The sequence below is a fragment of the Thalia democratica genome, chromosome 8 (genome assembly GCF_965202585.1).
Source record: "Thalia democratica chromosome 8, ktThaDemo2.hap1.1, whole genome shotgun sequence".
NCBI classification, from domain to species: Eukaryota; Metazoa; Chordata; class Thaliacea; order Salpida; family Salpidae; genus Thalia; species Thalia democratica.
In genome coordinates, this window is record NC_139172.1 from 4,799,850 (window position 1) to 4,822,632 (window position 22,783).

At 26.0% G+C, this 22,783-nt stretch overlaps 1 protein-coding gene across 1 annotated transcript; it reads right to left on the bottom strand.

The window, feature by feature from the left end:
* Positions 1-2,026: 2,026 nt before the first annotated feature.
* On the bottom strand, positions 2,027-22,300 carry LOC145841869 (phosphatidylinositol 4-phosphate 3-kinase C2 domain-containing subunit alpha-like). Its single transcript, XM_082949160.1, has 31 exons — positions 22,186-22,300; positions 21,393-21,866; positions 20,811-20,989; positions 19,088-19,201; positions 18,587-18,710; positions 17,995-18,078; positions 17,567-17,687; positions 17,175-17,286; positions 16,756-16,829; positions 16,220-16,289; positions 15,680-15,771; positions 14,790-14,918; positions 14,409-14,543; positions 13,919-14,128; positions 13,113-13,285; positions 12,447-12,585; positions 11,956-12,144; positions 11,002-11,139; positions 10,204-10,360; positions 8,951-9,043; positions 7,881-8,010; positions 7,004-7,140; positions 6,203-6,372; positions 5,700-5,856; positions 5,472-5,581; positions 4,750-4,966; positions 4,396-4,541; positions 4,169-4,286; positions 3,790-3,990; positions 3,049-3,174; positions 2,027-2,439 (listed from the first exon to the last, which is right to left on the bottom strand). Exons 1-31 carry the CDS (start codon positions 22,250-22,252, stop codon positions 2,245-2,247), a joined length of 4,581 nt encoding a protein of 1,526 aa, XP_082805286.1. The 5' UTR covers positions 22,253-22,300; the 3' UTR covers positions 2,027-2,244.
* Positions 22,301-22,783: the final 483 nt, after the last annotated feature.

The window sequence follows — 22,783 nt, forward strand, 5'->3', positions numbered from 1 at the left end:
TTGTCACATAATTTTATAATCTTAAACTTTAGGCTTGTTAAATAAAATACTGAACATACGTAAGAAGCTTAGTTTTAAAAAACATATACACTTCAAAAAATATGTATGAACCTATTTGAAAAATTATTTTATTTTAATCTTAAATGTATTAATTGTTTGTTAAAATTCTTTTATTACTAAGTTTTACAAACACAAAATTTTTTAAATTAAGTATGGACTGCTATAGATCTTTATTAAACTCTTAAAACTTATTTTTATGTAATTAGTCTTAACCCTTTTTTATATTCTGATAAAAAATGAGAATAACAAGGAAGTATTTAAGAAAAAACTTCAGCTTGTAAACATATTGTTGTAAAAATAACATACAATTTCAAAACTTGTATTGTTTGTATAGTTTATAATTATGTGTTTTTAACATCGGTGTTGATCATATTCAAAAGTTTAAATTTATTTTCACGAAAAGGAAGAACTGATAAAGGGCAGAAACAATATCAAGAAGTGATTGCGAAAGTGGACATGATAAAAAAATTGAAACAAATCAAATAAAAGCGCACTTTTAAAATAACTTGGTATAAGCCGTACCATGCATTCAGCTTATTATAACTAAAAAAAATGCAATATGATTTGAAATTAAAAAAATTTGCAACAAAAACTGAAAACAACAGCACCAAATTTGTCAAACAAAATCAAAAAACATCGTAGAAAGTTTCAAAGGATAGTTTGATAATTTAAATTTTTTTTTAAAGCGTTTAAGCTTTTTTAAATTTCAATTTCTAAAGCTTTTAAAAGCACTTATAAAATCTTTATTTTTGAAGTCTTGTTTGAGTGAAATCTTGGATTATAATAAGGTTGGATAAGTATAGGACAACACTGTTATCAAAACAAAATGTTCAAAAGCTCTTAAATTTAATAAAAAAGAATACTTAAAGTATAATAAACTTAAAAAGCATCATGTTAAATACTTAAAAGTCAAAGATAGCTTGCAACAAAATTTAAACATGCACAAAAGTTTCTACTAATAGTAGCATTTATCAAAAACAATCTAAATGTCACAAGCTATAATCCAAAGTACTAGCTTCAACATTTTACAAAGTTTTATTTAAAGTTTTACAACAGAACGTTTCTGTTTAAAAGTTACAACTCTGTATAAAAAATAATAAACATTTTGAATCAGTGTGCCTTTTTGAAATCAGTTGACGGTAAAAGAAGTATTTGCAAAAAATCTAAAATTTGATTTTTTTTTGTAAACATTCCAAGTATATATAAACTAATCAATAACATATACTAATATGTTACAATATAAACTAAAAATAAGAATGGATAAAGATCTCAAAACGATTTGAACTTTTAAATGTTTACATAAAAGTTTGAAGATTTAAAATTTATTAACATACACTTTAACAACAATTAACAGAGAAGTATGTTACAAGTTCAAACTTATGCAAAAAACTCATTGTTATCTTTTTTTTTTCAAACGAAGATTAATTACTTTTCATCAGAAACATTCCAAAAAGAAGAAAAAATTAAACCTGTTTTTTAAGCTATGTAATCGTTTTATATTTAAGGATTAAACAAAAGACGTATAAATATGTTATTTTTTATGTTTTCTAAATATGGATAAGTAAGTATTTTATTTACTCAATCACAGTATAATTCACAGTAGAAAAAAACTGAAAATACTTAAAGCTTATCAAAAAAAAACACTTTATCATAAAGCTTGTTTGCCATACTTTAAATACTAAAAATAAGTTTTTTTTAAATGTTGCAATCAAAAAATAACTAAACTATCTTATAAATTACTGTTCGAGAACATAAATTGTAAAAACTATGCTCAAAAAATTAAATTAAAGATTCTTTTTTGGTCAAGTAGCAAGTAAAATACTAAAACTAGTTTAATCAAATACATTTTGTACGTTAAAAAATTAAATGTTTTACTAAAACAAAATGTTTTGGTTTCATAAAAAATTCAAAAGTATATAAATGATAACTTTCAAAAATTTAAAAAAAAAATATTTTTTTGGTTCAATAAAATTTTCAAGACAACAACTACTGTGAAAATGTAGTTTCTAAAAAAAATAAATATATAATTAAAATACACTAAAACCAAAATTCAAGAACTTTTAAATCATTCTCCTAATTGCAATAATTTCATTAAATTAAAAAGTGTCATGGGACGTTTGAACAACATTCTTCCAGCTACTAGTGCATAGGTTAGCAACTATATTTAATTTTTCAATTGTGACGTCAGTTAGCAACAAACGTCAAAGAGTTGCTGGTCAACGTGTACCACTGCACCATGGAGTTGTCCGAACTGGTCACGGGTTGCAGGTTGATTATGGTTGAACCTAATTGGTGGTTCTCCCTCAACCTAGCTTGGTCCCACACCCCGCAGAACAACTTGCGAGATTTGATCTCCTGCAGCGACATGTTGTACACCAACTGTGAAGAAAATATTCGCAACCAATTTGTAAACAAACTTTTGTATTAACTTTTTTATGTATTACCATCTCAAGTTAATATAAATTGTAATTTACTTAATTTAAATTGATAAAGTTAAAGATTATTAACCAACTTATTTTTCCATCATAAATTTATGAAAAGTTAATGCGTTATTTATTTACAGCGACATGTTGTACACCAACTGTGAAGAAAACATTTGCAATCAATCTCAATTTGGTATATATAGTAATTTATATAAAACAGTTTGCTAAAGTTTAAGATTATTAACCAACTTACTTTTGTATCATAGATTTTTTTAAGTTTATGCGTCATTTATTTATTTACATCATTACAGTTGAAAACAATTGCTTTATAATTATTAAGAACAAAAAATTTCTTTTCTTTGTATTAATTTGAAATAATAAAAAATTTATAAGTTGTTATATTAAATTAGCACTTATATTTAAAAAAAATTATCGTTTAAATTTATTACTACTTTTCTATTAGTTACATGATTTACTATTAGATTTAATACTATTAAAGATCGTGTCTTATTATATACTTTCAAGTTCTGATATTTATGGTGTAAATTCTAATAAAAAATCAAACCATTTCATTGTAGGTGGGGTTGACTGTTTTGTGCTGTACTTTGGTTTTTCTTTTGGTAAGGCGCTGTAAATCGGGTATCAAGTAGGTTTTTACATACGGATCCGGATATGTTCCTTCCGGCATTTTCTGTTTAAATTTGGTATTTTCATTTATATTATATGTGATTAAAATTAAAATGCTATTTCTAAGTTTAAAATTAAATCGTTTTTTAAGTTAAAGATAATTTTTAAAACTGTGAATAAATAGAGTTTTGCAAATTAAATATTTTATTCACGACCGGTTTCAATGGAAAAAAATTGCGACTTTTCAAGCAAATTAAAACATTAATATCTAGTATATTCTAAATTTAAATACTAAACGTTTAATATTTTAATTTGCTTGAAAAAGTTGCAATTTTTTGCCACCGTAACCGGTCGTGAATAAAATATTTAAATTGCAAAACTCTATTTAAATAAGCTCTTTACAGCCCAGTAAATAGAGCTTTCTTTTTTAGTTAAGGCAAATAACTATAAAACTATAAATAAAAACTTTTTTTAACCACTATTTATAGTTGTAATTTGTAAAACAATATTCCGAGTTAAACTTAATTAAAATATGATCAAGTATTGTTTGTTTTTGCTTAATAAAATTAGTGAGAAGTAGCCTGGCTATTTTCAAGTCTACAATCTATCAACTATTAATATTTATCTAATTACTTATTTCCATTATTTACAACAAAAAATTAAAAGTAATTAAACAAACCAAGTTCTTGCAGTGCATGATCATGACGTACAACGCGTGGTTCTTGTACTGCAGCGATATTTTTATCTGTCCCTGGTTGAAACCTGGTGAGTCGTTCAGCAGGGGTGAGGAACTTTCTATTGACAGGGACGGTGGAAGGGATTGCTTGTAATTCTCCTCGTCACGCAAGATCGGGTGCAGGAAAGTGTAAACCAGATCGTGCTGTGGAATATTTACTTCATTGTTAATCAACATTAAAAATTTTATAACACAATGCAGTTATAAATATTTAATCACTGTAAATATAAATAACTAATATACTTTTTATATATTCTTAGAGAATTTAAAATCTAATGAATTCTTACTAGGTATATTTTTTTATTTTAGTGCTATATCTTACCTGTGAAACTTCAGGTCTTGAATTGAACAAGTATTTCAGGTATGTATCCAGCTTTATTTGTCTTCTAACTGCCACTTCTTTTACTTGTGACCTTCCTAATATCATTCCATTTGGAAAGCTGTAACCAAAAAAAGTTTAAGACACTTCAACCAATTAAAAAAGACTACTGTACACTTGGAAAACTTTTAAACAACACCAAAAAAGTTTCAAAGTTATTATATGTATACCTGGGTAATTCGTGAGGTTGAAAGAAGTTAAGTAGTTTGGTGTGGAGTTCCTGAAACTCGGTGAAAGTTCTGGTGATTGTTGTTATTTTAATGTGGCTCGTTCCGTCTGAGTGTGGCATGTCACGTGATACTTGCATCTTGAACATCTGTTATGTTTGAAAATTAATGTCAGTATACATAATTATTTCAAAAGTTTGTAATTGCATATGTAAACTTTAAATAGATGTTTGTCTAAACAAATATTATTTAGAGGTTTGAAAAAAAGTGGGAAGTTTTCAGTTACTCTGCTCAACTTCCACTATATGCAAAAAAGTACAAATCTTTAGAAAATACAACCAAACAGCATTAACTTACATAAACTTTTTCCGGGTGATATGTTTTGTAGCAGGTCACCACTTCAACGCCCACAACTTTCCCTTCCTCGGGTTTGTACGGGCGAACAGTGGGCGAAAAGGAGAGCGACTTCTTGTCATCATCACCCTGACCTCCCGAGCCAAAACGCAATTGCGCCAAATTGTGTATGAAAAAATTTATTTTGGTGAAAGAAGACGACAAGGATGCGTGAATCAACCTGCGTGAGTAAGTTTGATTGTTTGTTTAAAATTAAAATTTATGTTGGGACTATTTTTAAAGTTACTAGAACCTATAGCTTTTTAACTTATAAATTGTATACTTGATTGACATAAGATTAAACCGATATAAGTATATTCATATGTTATATAGTGATACGTATCATTTAAGAATAATTATGTATATAAAGCTTTTGTAAGCTCATATATTTTATTTATTTATTAAGGTATAAATGACTATGAGTTTTCGAAAAACATTTAGTTTTTAAGAAAACTTTTTTTCTGTTGTTTGCTTAATTTATGGACCAACAAGCTACTAATACTTTAAACGTATTTTGTTTCAATTTAATACTATTATAACAGAAGTAAGATAAACCTAACTTTTTAAAACTGTCGTTATAATTTAACTAAATTAAAACTTTTCTTATAAGTATAATTTAATTCTAAACATAAACATAAACTAAACAAAATTTTAAAACACATAAAAAATCACAAAAAAAAACGAACTTGGTAAACATGGCGGTCGCCTCATCATCGGTGGAATTTGGAGCTAGTGAGTCGTACACATAATGAAGTCCCTTCGTTGAATCCAACTGGGGTATACCGCAATCCAGCATCTGTATTGATATTTGTTTTTCAAAATTCAAATACAGTGTGTACATATGTTTGGAGTCTAAATATCTTAAAAAAACATTTAATACACCTTTAGACAACCAATTTACTGCATATACTTACTAATGAAAGCAGGTTGAGAATGACGTGAGATTTATTTCTGATTATGTTGAACGCCTCACAGCACAGATCAATGAAATCATGAAACCTGGATGAAGGTCGGTCTCCCCCGTTGATCACATAAGCCATATCTGATGTTAACACGAATGGTGCCCTGTCTCTGAAATATATAAAATTTAATTAGTTGATAACATAAGCCATATCTGATGTTAATACGAATGGTGCCCTGTCTCTTTAATAAAAAATATTAATTTAGTTTTAGTAGTAAAAAAAAAGTCATTTATAATAAATGTGTAAAATGGTTCAGAAAGCGTATTCAAAGATAACTCAAGCAAGTAATTGAGTTTTGAAAACATCTTTAAGTCAATTTAAAACTATCAAAAAAAAGAGACGAATACTCTTATCAGTTTTTTTTAAATTTTACTAAACACAGCTTTAAATGGCACAAAGAAACTGAGATTTTTTTTTGCAGCAGTTTTGTTAAGTTTAAGATTATATTAACAAACCTTTTAATATTTCCGAACATTTGTGCGTGTCCGAGAAACCTTCCGAAGTCAATATGGAACAGGTGTCCGCTCTTCTTCAGCATAATATTGTCGTTGTGCCTGTCACAAATACCCAACACATATGTCACAACGCAATACCCCGCACAAGACAATGTGAAGTTCTCCACTGCCTGTAACATGGTTTTGAGTTAAAGTGGAAATATGTTGGTAAACTAGTTTATAAATTTAACCAATTTTATATGGCAGTCAATTGTTAAACTTATTGTTAAACTATTAAAAACTATGCTTTTTGGAATTAATAAGAGTCATGATCTAGATATAAACAGTTTATAAGAACTTATTTTTAAGTCGAACATTAAATGACTTCTGAACTTGTATATGCATTTATAAATAAGAGAACAGATTAACAATATTTCATTCAGAATATTCTAAAAACAAAATAATGGTTTGGTTCACACTAGAGATCGTCAGCTTTTGTTTAAGTTAAATTCAAAAATAAATTTAGTTTTTCTATAAATCTATTTCAATAAGGTTCAATTAATAGTTGACGATCTCTAAAAAAGCTAGATTGAAACATTTTTTGCTTAAGAATCTGTTAAATAAAACATTTGTACTACTTTATGTTGAAAATACTTAATTTATAAAGTTAGTAAATTTTTATTGGTATCAAAATTGTTTCGGTTTTAGTAAAACTACATTTTAATACGCTTTTATCAAGAGATAGCAATTATAAAATTAAAGTCAGCGATCTTTTATCACTTTAAAGTAAACAAATTAAAATATGTCTAAACTAAAGCTTACTTTTTCAAAGCTGGTAGGATTTGTGTTATATTTTCCTAACCACTCAGCTATCGGTCGATCTTTGAAAGCTCCTGTAAGACCGTAACCAGCTTGAATTTCACGAAGAGTTTTTGAATCAGATACCAGTTCAATAAAACCTAAATTTAGTTCAAAAACTTTCCTTTGATATTTTTCTAAGAATATTTAGGATACATTACATAAATATATTAAAACAAAAACTAAGATTTAGTACAAATCAATTCAAAATAGTCTGATAAATTTGCTTGAAATTCTTTTTTAAAATAGAAGTGCATATATTCTTGAAATTTATAGACCGTAAACAAATTAAAAAATGATTTAAAATCAGTAAACATGTTTTATTACTAAGCAAACAAAATAATATAACAAATTAATTTAAAATTGTGCATTTAAAGTATTTTCAGCATTTTATAATTAACCAAGAAAAGACATAAGTTAATAGGCAAGGCCATTTGTGAACCGTTTTGTTTAAAATAGTTAAAATAATCACAACTAGCACTATCACTTACTCATAACTGGATAGCATATTGTAAATTTTAAAAAGAATAAATAGGTAGTTTTGCACGAGTGCTTTTATTTTAAAGATTTTCAAATGGGTCAAACCTTGTTTTTTAACATTAGAACCAACTATGGTTCTTTAGCTTTACATGAAAAAAAAAAATTAACATATAATTTAAACTAAAACATTTGAACTTAAATAAATATTTTTTAATGACAAAAGGTATTAATTTATTTTTATTGTACTCTAATGATTTCAATTAGTTACGTTTAGGATAAAACGTGCAATTACTTTGCTTTCAATCTTAAATTTTTTTTCTTAATGCTTTATCTGAATGTATTATAGTTTATTTTATTTTACCAGTGCTGTTATCAGTGGGCAGGCAATCATAAGTGACAATTTTCAAGTTGAGGCCCTCTTTGATCCACATTCTCTCAATCACCCTGATCAGTTGCATTGTCAACGCGTCTTGTCGCAAATCATCACCTATCTGAATTATTATAACAATATTGTTTTGCTCTTTTTGTGAAGATTTTATGGATTGGTATTTTATTAAACTTGCTTGATATTTTTTATTTTTTCTTAGAAATAGTATTATACCTCATTAAGAAGTTTGACTAGTTTTTAAATAATAACCAAACATTTTCAATTGAATTTTTTGTACAAAAATTCAAACCAAAACGGAACAAAATGAAAAAAAAAGATTTACCTTCTATTATGGTTTTAGATAACAATCGGTTTTAAGCTCTTTCGTTTTAATCATGCAACAAAAATTACAAGTACTTGATTACCTTAATCTAATAACAAAAAGAGATGAATTCCTAAAAATTATTCAGCATTTCTGAGACAACTGATTAATAGATACATAAGCTTGTACGTTTAGTACACAACTAATAACTTCTATAAATTAAGTAAAAAAAATCGATTTGTATAATTAAGTTATGCTTGATATTTAAAGCTTTTAAGTACTAATCTTTATTTTGTAAAATATAAATAATTATCTCCTTCTATGGTTCTTAAACAATATGACAATATAAAAATATTTATTTTTGATATAATCAATGACACTGTACTAACTTGTTTAAAATCTTTATAATAACTTATCAAAAAATGTATGGAAAAATGAGTAGAAAGCAATTTATTTAAAGTTTACTTAATCAAAAAACTTTTCTTGCTAAAACACTAAAAACACTTTATATTTTACTTACATCTATCATTACAAAACAAAAATTTTAAGTTTCAGGAGTTCAATTAAAAAGTAAATACAAAGAGAAATTTAAATTTCATTAAAACAATAATTAATTTTCAAACAGTTGCTTTGCGTGTAAAAAATTAAACGTCACCTAAATTGTATAATTAAAACACAAATACACATTATTACGCATTAAAATTTTCATTGTCAGCTTTGAAATTAATGTTTACAAACCAACCTTGTACAAAACGTTGAAGTTTGAGTAGTTGGAGTCGATGTTTTTCATGCAAACTTTAACTGGGAAAGCGTTTGAAGTGAAGTATGAACAGGACTGTTGAAATAAAAAAATTTCAATTTAAATGTTCTACTTTTAATTATTATAACTGCAATAATTATTTTTTTAAAGACATTTTATTATTGAGATCTTATGTAAATTTGTTATAGTTTTGAAGAATAAACAGTTAATGTTAATTTTTTAATTACTAATAAACTAAAATAAGTCAGACTGTATACCATAAACCAAATTTACAATAATTTGAATTTAAGTATTACTAAGAAGTAACAACAGTTTAGCAACTAATTAAGACTTATTAAACAATCCATTTAAAGAAACTACTTACAGATTATATAAAAAAGTAAACTATTTTCAAATAGTTCTTTTTGTTAATCAATTTATTAATATAAATTTTACTCTTCGCTATATAGAATGTATTTGAGATTAAATTTAGGAAAGAAACTAAAAACATTTTTTAATACGTAATTAAATACAAAACTAGTGTTTACATGCAAACTATGCATCATTATTCAAAACAAATAAGTCTATTTATTTTTTCTAACTATCTATTTTTTAAAAATTTTTGAAACACATACTAATACTCTACGCAAAAAGTCTACAAAGTTAATTTCAAGCTGATTTATGAGCTATTATGCTTTAAAATTATGTAGGCTCATTGTTATTAGTTCATTACGCTTACTCTCTCTCTTTTTTAAGTAATAAAAAACAATTTATTTCTTTATCTTGCAATAATTGAAAGTTCAGAATTTTTAATTAGTAGTTTATGTAACTTGAAGTGCACATTTATTATCTAATAGTAAGATCAGCTTAAAATTAAAATATACTAATTAAATAAATAACTATATAAACTATTACTTTTAAATGAAATTAAAACTTAAGGTAGAAGTTATATTTATTTATACAAATAATAACATTTTTAAAGAAAAAAAATAAATACACTTAGCTTAATTAATACCTATGCTTAATTTTGTACTTTATACAAACATGATCAGAAAGATTAGAAGTGTTTTAACAAAATAAGGTTACTTATATGAAAAATTCTAATAAAAACTATTATTGAAGAGACTTAATAAAAATGTTAACAAAAATCGTTAAAATACTTATAAGTGTTATTTTATTTACAAACTAAAATGTTAATTTGACTGAGTTTTAGAGTATTTTGAACTAATATTTAACATCGTATAAATAATTATTACCTTGACATCGACATTTTCAACTTGCCAAGCCGGGTTAGTGGGCAGCCTGAAGCCTCTACTGTTTGTGTTTGTTCGCTCTATGTAGTTGCTCACTAGTCTCATCTCCGCTTGCAGGGTTTGCGTTTTGTCCTTGGACTCCTTCACTAGTTCCGCAACTCTGTTAAAATTATAAGTCAATTAAAACTTTTTAATTGTACTAATCTTTTGTTGTGTAACGATATAACTTTGAAAATAATTTTAGCAATGAAAGTGTATTAATTTTTACAAAAAATATATAGTTTAAATAAAAATCATTATCGTAATAAAACAGTCGAGCTAAACTTTGAGTAATGCTATAAGAACTATGAAAAAGTGAACAACATAAAACTTTCAAACCTAGTAAACATAATTTACATGAACTCAAGCATAAAAGGTATCAAGTATGTTTGATAGTAAGGTAAAATAGAATTATAAAAAAAAAAACAATTTAAGATAATTTTAAATTTTATAAATCAAAATAACATACAAATTACCTAATACCCAATTTCTTTTACCCCTTTTAATATTTTTCTAATTAAAAACGGATAAATATAAATATCATTAATAATATTTTAGACATTTTTATACTTTGATATAACATCAACAACCAAGAAAAAAATTTATTGGAAATAATCCAAATTAAACATAATATCAAAATAATTTAATACTAAACTACTGTTATTCATTTATAATTGTTATAAATGTATAATCGGTCAAAGACCTCGTCAGTGCTTAAATAAATCTTATTCAAATAGTTATTTATTTATAATTATCTAGTACTTGTTGATGTTCTGTAAGAACTCTTCCTGCATGCGGAATTCGTTCCTCATGCTCTCTCCAACAGTCGACAGAAGAGCGTTTTTCAGCATGAGATACCTTCTGCTGAACATCTTGTTTGTCGCGTTTTCTCGCAACAACCTGTAAAAAACATGTATGTTTTAAATTAGTTATATTTAAAGTAAAATACATACATCGACTAGTATAATATCATTTTTACATGACTGTATTTTAAATTAACTGAGGACATAAAAACATTAGGCTTTTACGCTTATAGTTTACAAAACTGCCTTAAAATATTATCATCTGTTTTTAAATTATCTAAATTAAATTCATATTTTAGAGCTTTATTTTTATAATTTTAAAATGTTACATTTGTTTACTATGACATATAGATCAATATTTTATACATAAGCTTGATTTTTTTAAGAATAACGATAAAAAATTCAACGGTTTATGTGCGAAACTCTTTTGTTTGAAACTTAATTTAATGAAATAAAGCTAAACAGATAACTCGACCAATAAAAATTTAAAATATGCTTTATTCTATCTAGTAGGACGAATTCATTTAAAAACATCATTGAGAAAATTCATTGAAAAAATATTTATGTTGTATTTAAACCATTATTTTCTAGTGTTTTGAGAAAGGGTATTGAGAAAAAATAGTATCTTTATCATAAATACTCAAAGTTTATAGTTAATCGTTGATTCTAGCGAAGCAAGTTAACTAGAATATATAATAACAAATTTACTCTTTCTTTATTAAGCTAACACATGTTTCTTTGTGGTAACAAGTTACCACACTTCAACGGAGCTATGAAAGTCTAAGAGAAGCTAAATTTCAGAAACACATTTGAGTTTAATAAAAAAAAGAAGAGTGCTGTGAATTTTTTCATTATCTTTATTATATTTTTTTAAACCAAATAAATCATATGATGCATTGAAAATTCAACCAACCAGAACAAGTGATGTGCGATGCGGATGTTACCCAACGATCTCCTCAACAGAAACGAACTCAGGTCGTTGTTGAGCCAAGGTTCGAATTTCAACGCTTGCACAAGTTGTGGTAGCCACGTGTACACGTCACAATCGCTCGCACTTTGGAGCCACTCGACCGCGCACGATCGCACTATTGAGTCGGCGAAACTGGATAAATTTAGAGGGGCAATTAGTTAACAATACATATGTTTTATGTGTTTATACTATACAATATTGTTAAAAAATTAGTTCTAAAATACTTACTAAATATTTATTACTAGTTTGAAGGTAGTTTAAAATTTAAAGGTTTACATTTTTATCAGTAATACTAAACCAAATTGAGATAAAAACTACAAGATGTTTAATAAATGAAACAAATTGTTTAAAACGGAAGATAGATACTTTTACATCATTAATAAACTATTATATATATAACTAAATTTAAACTATTATTAATCTTGAAATCAAACTTTGGAGTGAGTAGTACGAGTGCTTGTTCGGGAAGAGGCGGGTTTTTAATTGAAGAAATCAGCTGGTACGCTTCGTTCAAATGAGGCTTGGATCGGCTCCAAGAAGGACAACAGAGCAGGAAAAACGGCAGAGATTTTCCTGTATATTTGTTTAATTATAAAAAACCTGGTTGCTTGAATCAGTATACTCTTACCTTACACTACAAAATTATTATATTCAAGCACTTTTTAAAATCAAGTATGCAACTGAGACTATAAAAATGTATGTTAAGTAACTTGAAAATAGAATTTAAAAATAAAAAATAAAATAATAATGTAACTTGTTTTAAATTAAACAAATTAAAGTTCTCGACTTAAATGTCTTTAAGGAGATTTATATCCAATATTTATTTTAACAGTTTATAACTAACAAAACAATGTTTCATTCCTATACTTGCATATAGGAGATCCTCAGCTGTAGTAAATAGGTCTTATTCAAATAGATTCTACTTGAATAAGACCTATTTTTTAAAATATTTATTAAAATATTAAAATAAATATTATAAAAAAATAAATAAAAACGTAGTTTCTGTTTTTTTAAACATGTTTCCAATACTTTTCAAATGTTTAAACAAAATTAAATGCTTTCACTTTACAAATACTTTAGAAAAAACAACATTAAACTACCATCAAGCAGGTTAGATTCGATCAGTGTTTGTCGCATGCTCCAAATTTCGTTCTTTTTATTTTTATTCAAATCAACAGCCGATCCACCGTACTTGTGCAATTCTCTCAAGTTCTTCTTCAGTCTGCTAGCGTTGCTGTCTGATGAAAATTTCCTTGTTGCCCGGGGAGACCTACTGTAGGAAATTTTGTTTAACAACCACTTTACAAATATATTTTGCTTTCAGAAGTTACTGGTTATAATGAAAAAAAAACCATTGGTGTAGTATCAGATGGTAGCAGTGTAATTAACTTTTAAATATCGTATTTGTTTGTATTAAATACGTAAAAATAACTGTAGTATTAAGGTGACTGAATACTTTTTTATTAATATTTAGATAGCTACAAGACCATCTTATTCATGTAATCATTGCAGGCAAATCGATCAAAGTCATTCAGATATTCGACCATTTATTTTAATTTAAAAAGTTTTATTTAACAAATTAAGTTATAAAAAAAAACTTTGTTAGACAATTTATTTTTATAACTTTCGAAAATTATTAGTAAAAGTAACGATTAGTAACGAATCTACCAAACTTAATAGTTGTTTACTTTATTTTGTCAATAACATACTCAAATATAAATTGAGCCATAAATTGAATATAAATTGTTTTACGGGTAAACTTCACAGCCCAAAAGTTCAATTTTCAAAATTACAATACCTAAAATCTATAGAATTGTCTTTTAATGCATTCAAAATATAGTTTCTTTAATTTATTACTGTTTTATTAATATATTACTTTAAATAAAACGAAAGTTTTAATCGAAACCTGATGATGTCAGAAGAAGTGATGGTTGTCGGGTATCGCAGCAACCTGCCATTATTCTTTGTGACGTCATTCAACACGTCATCGTGGTTCAGGTCGAGCATGATCAACGATGAAGTGTTTGTGACGTCACACACGGAAACTCTGTCGTCGTTCCTGGGAAACTTGTCGCAATTCCACAAACCGACCAGGTGTTCCCCCTTCTTCAATATTCTGAAACAATTTTAAATATTTATAAATTTAATATATCAATAATTTCTTAAACAAATAAAATATTAATTGGTATAATTAAAACTATCTGAACAGTAAAGTAGTTTGAAAATGCAATAAAAAGTCAATAAGTAGAAATTATATAATATTCAACTATGATACATAATGTAAGGTTTTGAAAAGTATAAGGATATTTAAGAAACTTATTACGTTTTTAAACTTTCAAAAGATGGTTCTTATATTAAAAACAGTTGTCTAATTTTTAAATATTTGAAAATCAAACTTGTTATGATCGAACAAGGGGAAGTCCGTCCAGGCCATATTTTGCTGAACGCCTTTTTCGTCGGTCACGTGGATTTGGACGCGCAACATCGCCTCCAGCGGCAAGTCGCATATGTTCACATCGAACAGTATTCGGCTGTGGGTTTTATAATTAAATTGGATTTTGATGAACTTTCTAGAAGCATAAACACTATAGCGATTTTATTTTATCAAGAGATAGCCACATTTTGTTAGTAAAAAAAATAAATTATAAGTGTAATTTGGGGACAGATTTGATTTTTACACAGGAAAAAATATATACAGAAAGAAACTGCAACATTAACAAGTGCTTTAATACTGAACCCTATTTTTTTTTATCATAAAAATATTGTACAAAATGAACCTCAACTTCCACACGACACGTCGATGGAAGTGTCCGGTCATATCGAGCATCTCATCGTCCAGTGACGCGACAAAAGAAAGTTTGTCCCCACCGTGCCATATCGAACATGACACATTGTACTTGTTGTGCCTGTAAGGATTTTCTAATAAATACTTTATTTTAATGCTTAGAAGTAAAGTCATTTGCAAATATACTTATAAAGAATAAACACATTTTGCTTTAAGCTTTTATTGAACTTTTTGTGATTGTATTTGATGAATATTTATGATTATGCTAAGTAAGGAATACACTATTTTAATGCTTTATAAGGCTGTATTTGCTTATTAATTATATCCTTTTATAAGACTTTACTTTGTTATAACTAAGTAATGTATTTAATGAACATTTGCGATTGTGTTAATAAGACTACTTTAATTTTCCAGGAGTAAAGTTACTGACAAATACTGTTTTGTTTGCTGCTATTTTTAGTTATTGATTTTTCAAACTTTTGAAACAAAATTGACAAAATTTAAAAAGAGTTAAAGCTAAGCAAAAGAAAAAAGACAACAACCCTGCCTGCACAAACAAAATGATTGTCTTAAAAATCAAAAACTTTAAATAACAGCAAACTGAATGAAAAATATAAAATGCTTACACATTAGCATTTAAAAAACTGACTAATTAAAATTGACTTTATTAAATACGTCATAGTATGAATATTTGTACTATTAGTAACATTTCACTTAACTTTACTCAAAAGTTTGCTTTGATAACTAGTGCAAGTAGCACCTGAACAATTGTTAGAAAATTCAAAAAAACTGTTTTCAATTTAGTTATAATTACAGCATTACGTATAAACTTGACAATAATTTATGAAAACATTCGATAAACTTTTATGACGTCACACTTACACTTGCATCCAACACTTGGGTATGCGGTGGAGTGAAACGACTTTCAACGAATAAGATCTCTGAACTGACGTTGTGTCTTCAATTTTACAATCCTGAAATAATACTTAATATATTTAACCAAGAACTATTTTATAAAGCCGATTAAACTTTTGGTTTCAAAGGCTGCTATTAGAGTTCTTTACTTGAATTTTTTTGAGATATACAACAAAAGTTTTTTATAGAGGATTCTATCATTATACAAAGTTTCATTCTATTTAAAGATCTTTAATTATAAATAAGTTTCTATTTAAATAAAATACGATTAATGTCAAAAATTTTCTTGAATAAGTATGACTAGTGTAAAATTAAAAATACATTTTAAGTTGAAGTATCTTTATACGACAAATTCTTTACAAATAAGTAAAACTATAAAAAATAAATATTTTCTCAGAAATCAAACATAGTTATTAACTATATCAAATATATATACATAGTACTATAAACTATAGTACGCTAAACTTACAACAATAACAAAGACAACAATGAAAAAATTAAGCTTACTTTTGTTAAACCCTCTGAGTTCAATCTAGACTGAATATTAATTTCAGATCTCAAGCTTTGGTCGTCACCACTGTTAAACAGTAATTAATTCAGTTTATCAAGTTATATTCATAAAATTATTTTTATCATATAACAGAAGTTAAATGTATTTACAAAATTTAGTTTTTGGCAATTTAATTTTTGCAAACTTTAAAATAAAACATCAAAAAAAATACAATTAGTTTTATTTGTTAACTTTTCTTAACTTTTAGGCATAATTAGTTTATTAATTGTTGGATTAAAGATTCAAAATTGTTTAGTTGCTTAACTTTTATTTTTTTACAAACTATACATATTATTAATAGTAAGACTTATATTTTAAAAGTCGAGTTACTCTCAATATAATTTCGATCTGTTATAATATTTCAACCTCCTTTCAAAAATTTTACAGGAAGTATGTAAAAATAATGTTAGCCAAATTAGTTTAAGTTGAAAGTAAGAAATTTCAGAAACTTTTAAATAGAATATAAAATTTGGTAGAAACAAAACAAATCTACCTTAAAATATTTTGTTGCTCTATACCTTCAAAAAAAGTTTTAATACAAGTATCTGTTTTTTCATCGTCTTCTTTCTGTTATACATTATTATTTTACTATCTATTTCTACTTAGCTAATAGTTTCAAATTAACTAAGTTAACAATTGTATGTTAAAATACAAAAGGCTTAAGTTTTTTAACTTAGTCTATTTCTTATACTTTTAGTTAAAAAACAAAGTTAAAGCTTTTTCGTATATATAGCGGCACATGATCACTTCATAGGAGTGAGGAGCTTTTCAATATACTAAGTAGTATAACTAAATTTAAGCAGTGTGTTTCTCCACCTCTTATATGACGTCATCACGCATCACCATTGTTAAATATCAATAATATATATATATACTTGAGTTTAATTTTTAAAAAGCACATATGAAACAAACAGTTCTTCTTAGGGACGTGTCGACTTCGCTTTTGTGCAGCAGTTGAAGTTTAACGTCTTGTTCGAACTTGCAGCACTCTTGCACGTACTCGTACAAACTCAGCTTCACATCGCTGCATTATAACAAGTTTTTTTGTGTTTTTGTTTATAATGTTTTAAGTATTAAATTACTCTAGTTGAGAACAAGTGTCTTTTTCTTTAATCTAGACACAAGCTTTGATGCTCAAATTTAAAAACGCGTTTTTTAAAAATCTTACTTAGAATGTAATGCATCAAACTTGAAACCACCTTATATAAAAATTTGAATACATAGTAATTTAAAAAACAAAAAATTGATTTCAACAAATATAAAACAATAAATATTAAATCATTATATATGGTTTATCAACTCACTTCAAAAGGTACTCTTGTCTACCCAAAATTTTAAAAAAGAAGTCTTCAGTGGAAACCATGGAAATATCTTCCATAGCGATGCAAAGCGCCTGACTCACAATATGTTGCACAGTTGAGTTAGCTGTGTGGAAAATAACAATTATGAACTAGCATTTAAATGAATTAAAAACTGTCATATGCATTTTATACATTAAACACTAATTTACTTTTAAAACCCTAAAACCGGTTCAAGATATTAGACACAATAATAAACTATTTGTTTTAACAACTCAAAAATTTGAATACATACTCACGTTCTATAAAAACTAAGAATATTTTTTAAATTGAAACTTGCACGCTTTCTGCAAAAATACGAAAACAATAAGGTTTTGCAGAATATTTCTATGAACAAAAGGTTTGTGAAAAATAATATTACAAATGTAAGTAACCATTGCACTCGAAGGTGACTGGTTCGGGAATTTCCTTCGCAGACACGGATACTCTTACTACAAGTTCATCATTAACCTCGTTGACTGAAAAAGTATTGGTAAGTTTTATATTATATTATTATACTGGTAACGAATCATACTTTACATTGAGTTTTGTTGTTTAAAATTATGAAACAAATCTTTTGTTTTTTGATGTTGTAGATATGATAAAAATAATTTTCAAAGATTTACTTCAGTCTTGTTGAATGCACTTATAAAGCAGTGCTTTATTTAACTTTTTACTAATATATTTATACTAAAAATGTTTATTTACTCAGATAGTTAATTTAAACATATTTAAATTTAGTCATATTTTGTTAATAAATTTTTCTACCCAACAACTTTTTACTTACTAGAATCAGTATTTCTAAAAACTTATATATATATATATACAAATATATACAATATTAAAATAATACAAATACACTGATCATATTATACAAAATAAAACTACATTTAATTAAAAATTTGCTTGAATTAATACATTGTAAATTTATCTTCATCATTACAATTACAAACGAAAAGTAATAATGTTTTTTGAACATGTTTGAACCTTGCAAAAGATCTGACCCGGTCATGTGGGCGGTCACGTGACCAAGGTTGCTGTCTTTCAACCCGTTTCTAATGGCCTCGACTCGCGCCAAAAACGACTCGACTTCGCTCAACTGAAAGTTTTCCTGTATGAATACAACATTCATTTTTCAATTACATAAACCTTCATAAATTAGTACTTAAAATATATTAAATTCAGTTATCTTTTTCTCTAGTACGCCTTTTAAGCATAGCCTTAAGAAACTTATTGATACTAAATATGAATATATAACTCAATTGACTAAAAAATTAATTGTCTTGAACATATATAAAATATATACTAAAAGCTTTAGAAGTTTATACAAAACTATAGACTGTAAAATATTGCAAAGATCTAAACTAAAAAAATTAAACTAGTAAGCAAAACTTAATTAATCTTTAATTTAATAACCATATAACATATCATATCAGTTATATTTTTTAGTCTAACTTGTTAATTTAGCTAACAAAAAACAGTATTTACATTTTTTGAAGTTTTTGTTTCAGATATCTTTTTTGTTTGCAATTTACTATTTTGTGCACAAGACTGGTCATCTTCTACTACAGCGTTGACAGGCGGTTCATCAACTTGATTTTTCTAGAAACATCAAAAATTAACACTAGAATTTTTGTTGTTTTTTAAACATTTATTTATTAATTTAAAACTAAATGTAAAACTTAAGTTTAAAACAAAACTTAAAGGATAAGATAAAAAATATTAGCGGTAGTTAGTATTCAAGCTAGCTTCAATAATTACACTACTAAAAATACATTTGTATAAAATAAAGTTTGTAAGAAACTAACTAATCTTATGTATATTACTTATTTATAAAGTTTCTAAAACACAGACTAATAAAAATTAACAAACACTTATCTTTAAAAAGACTGGTATGTGATTAGAGTACAGCTTTAAAATCTTAAGTTCGTTTTGCTAAAACTTCAATTAATTTAGATAATACCAACTTATATTAAAACAGCACAGTCTCGTCCTGGACAAGACATTAAAAGGCATATATGTGGTATAGACTCGATAACCGAAAGGTTCCTCGTGCACCAGGTCCGTGGACCAAACATTTTGAGCGTTTTTTAATTTTCAATAAACTATATCGTAACACAATTAGATTTTTTTTATAAAAGAGCACCATATTCAATTATTAAACGTTTGAAAATATAAAACATATCGATACTGTATACCTTATGCAGAATCATAAAAGTACTTTTTTAAGCTGCTTTAAAACATGAACAAAATAAAACTTACATTATCTAACAATATTGCTTATAAAGTAAAAACAATAGACCACTGCTATGTTAAATAAAACAAAGCTCTTACTAATTTTTTTTAGTTGAAAATTTAATATTTTATTACTTTAAACTAAAACTTTAAATTTAGACTAAAACAAGTTATTCAGAGTAAAAAATGATAAAACACAATTCTAGGAACATATTAGTCATCTAATGATCAAAAACTAGTCTGATTCAGTCTAAGTTAGTGAAATATAAAACAAAAAATACTGAATGAAAACTAAGAGCAAAAATATGAACAAATATATTTAATTTTATTGAATACTTAAAACACTATAATAACAACAAAAAGAATAAAAGTTTAAAATAAATAGAATTTATTAAAAAATTATCAATCAAAGTCTTAAAAACTAGGCTGATACTGCTGACAGGACTGCCACTTTTTGAAAAAAAAACTTTGGTAACTTATGAATAATTTATTTTTAAATATGAGCAAAAAATAAAAGAATACTCTTAATCAAGTGTAAATACGGGAAAACACCAAAGTAAAAAAAGGACTTAACAAAAACACAACTTAATAAAAAATTATACAGAAAACTGAATTTATTTTGAAAACAAAAATTACTGATGAAAAAATTATAATTTAAAATAAAAAAATATATTTTGATGCCTACTTTTTATACTTAATTTACATATTCAGTATTGAAACTGTGTTTAGACATTATACTTTGAACAAAGTTTGATAACACAATGAACTACTTGTTATTAAAATATTGAAATCAGATAGAAAAGTTAAAACAAGATATAGAATAACAGAATAATATACTTATACAATTAATCTATATCTAACTTATTGCAACACATTATTATAATTCAAAAGTAAAATATATTAACAGATTTAAGTTATCATTTATCTAACAAATACAGTTTTTCATTTTATACTTTATATAAACAAATTGACAAACTTGTGGGATGATTGAACTTTCAGCAGTAAATTTATCTTTAAGAGGATCAAGGTCAATCCAAGATGGTTGTTGCACTGGGCTTTTTGGTATGTTAACTTTTGTTTCACTTTTGTTGGTTGAAGTCTCAAACCATTTATCGAACGCACTGGACCAACTATCTCCTTCTACACTGAATGTTTCTGAAAAAATTAGAAAATAAGTTCTTGTACTAAATTATATTCTAATCATATACTAAAACTATATGAACTAAAGTGCTTCATCTATACACTGTGTAAAAAAAACTAGAGAGCTTAAATGTTATAAGTTTATTCAACAGATTGTAACTAAGCTAACAATCTATCACTTATAATAATCCATCTACTTTTAAGCTCTGAGAATCCTTATAGGTGAAACATTGTTAGCTTAGTTACAATTTTTGAATAAACTTAAGATATAATATGTAAGATTTTTTTTTGTAAAGTTATTAGTGAAAGGTTGATATAATATCTTAATTTTAAAAAGCATGCTTACAATCATATAACTTTTGCTTCTCTAATTATTTTAGTAAGATTATAAAAACTTTGATACTAAAAAATCACTTACTATCTATATGGGAAGTTACAGAACTTTTAGATGTTTGAGTAGCACCATTTGTTTCCAGTGCTTGACTGGCTGCAGTTGAAGTAGGTTTAGAAAAACTCATCGGATATGAAAAACGAGGCATTTGTGGTTGGTAAAAAGTATTCATGTTGTTTATATATCCAGCTGAATGTATACTGCTTACATTTCTGTTGTAAGGGTACGCAATCGGTTGCACTAGCTGGTTGTAGCTCATGCTTGAGTTAACTCTAATGTTTTTTGCATCAAATAGTGACATTATTTCACTTGTGGTAGTTGAAACTTTTGTGTTTTGTGCTGAAGCACACATGTTATCAAAATTGCTTTCTAAAAAATTTTCTTGTTTTATTTCAACATCAAAATTCATTAAATCGGGTGTTTCAGCAGACAAGTTTTGGTTTAACATTTTTATTGGCTTTTTTTGTTTTATGCTTTTTCTTTCATTTGGTGCTCTCAAACCTAAAATGTAATGTAAAACTAATATAATATACTTCATTTAGTTATTCCTAAATAATTCTTTTTTATGTTTTTGAGATCAAAATTTAAAACTTTTAAACAAAATATAGCTAATAAAATCTATAACTAATTGTAAAGCTAGCTTTTAAGATGTTATGATCAGAACTATTTTGTTGAATCTATTTTATAAATTTTAATATTTTTACAAACTAATAAAGCTTAAACAAACTGTAATCATTTTCATAAAAGTAAATGGAAGCTAAGTAGTATCCATTAAAATTTAAAATTACATTTAAATTCAAAAACATTTAAAACTACATACTTTTAACTTTCATCAATTTAAGAGCTTCTTTTTCCATTTCTATTGCTGCTGAAATATTAGCCATCATCCAATGGAACTGACGTATAATTTATAAAAATACTTATCTATGTTTTCTGTTAATGTAAACACAATTAGTTTTACAACACTTATTTTGCTTATACAAAATTCAAGTGAGAAAAGTTGTTTTTATAAAATATATCATTTTTTCTTGATTTAAAACAAAAGTATTTAAATTAATTTCAAGACTAAAAAACGACTAAAAATTTAATCAAAATATTATTGATATGCTGACATTTTTACATAATTAAACACTATACTTACTAATTATTATTAAATAAGCTTCTGTTGTTAGAATAATCAAATCTTAACTCAAAAACTATTTATTAAAACTGGTTACAAATCAATCATTTTTTTATAGTTCTTGCTAAGTAAATCATTTTCTTAATCTTTAATTTGAGGTTTAACAAAAATTCAAAACATGTTAAGGTGTTATAAAACTGAATAACTTTATCATTTAAAACTAAAAAGGTTAAAATAATTCTCAAACTTTTGAATTTCACAAGGGCAATTTACTTTTTGAAATGACACATATGTGAAC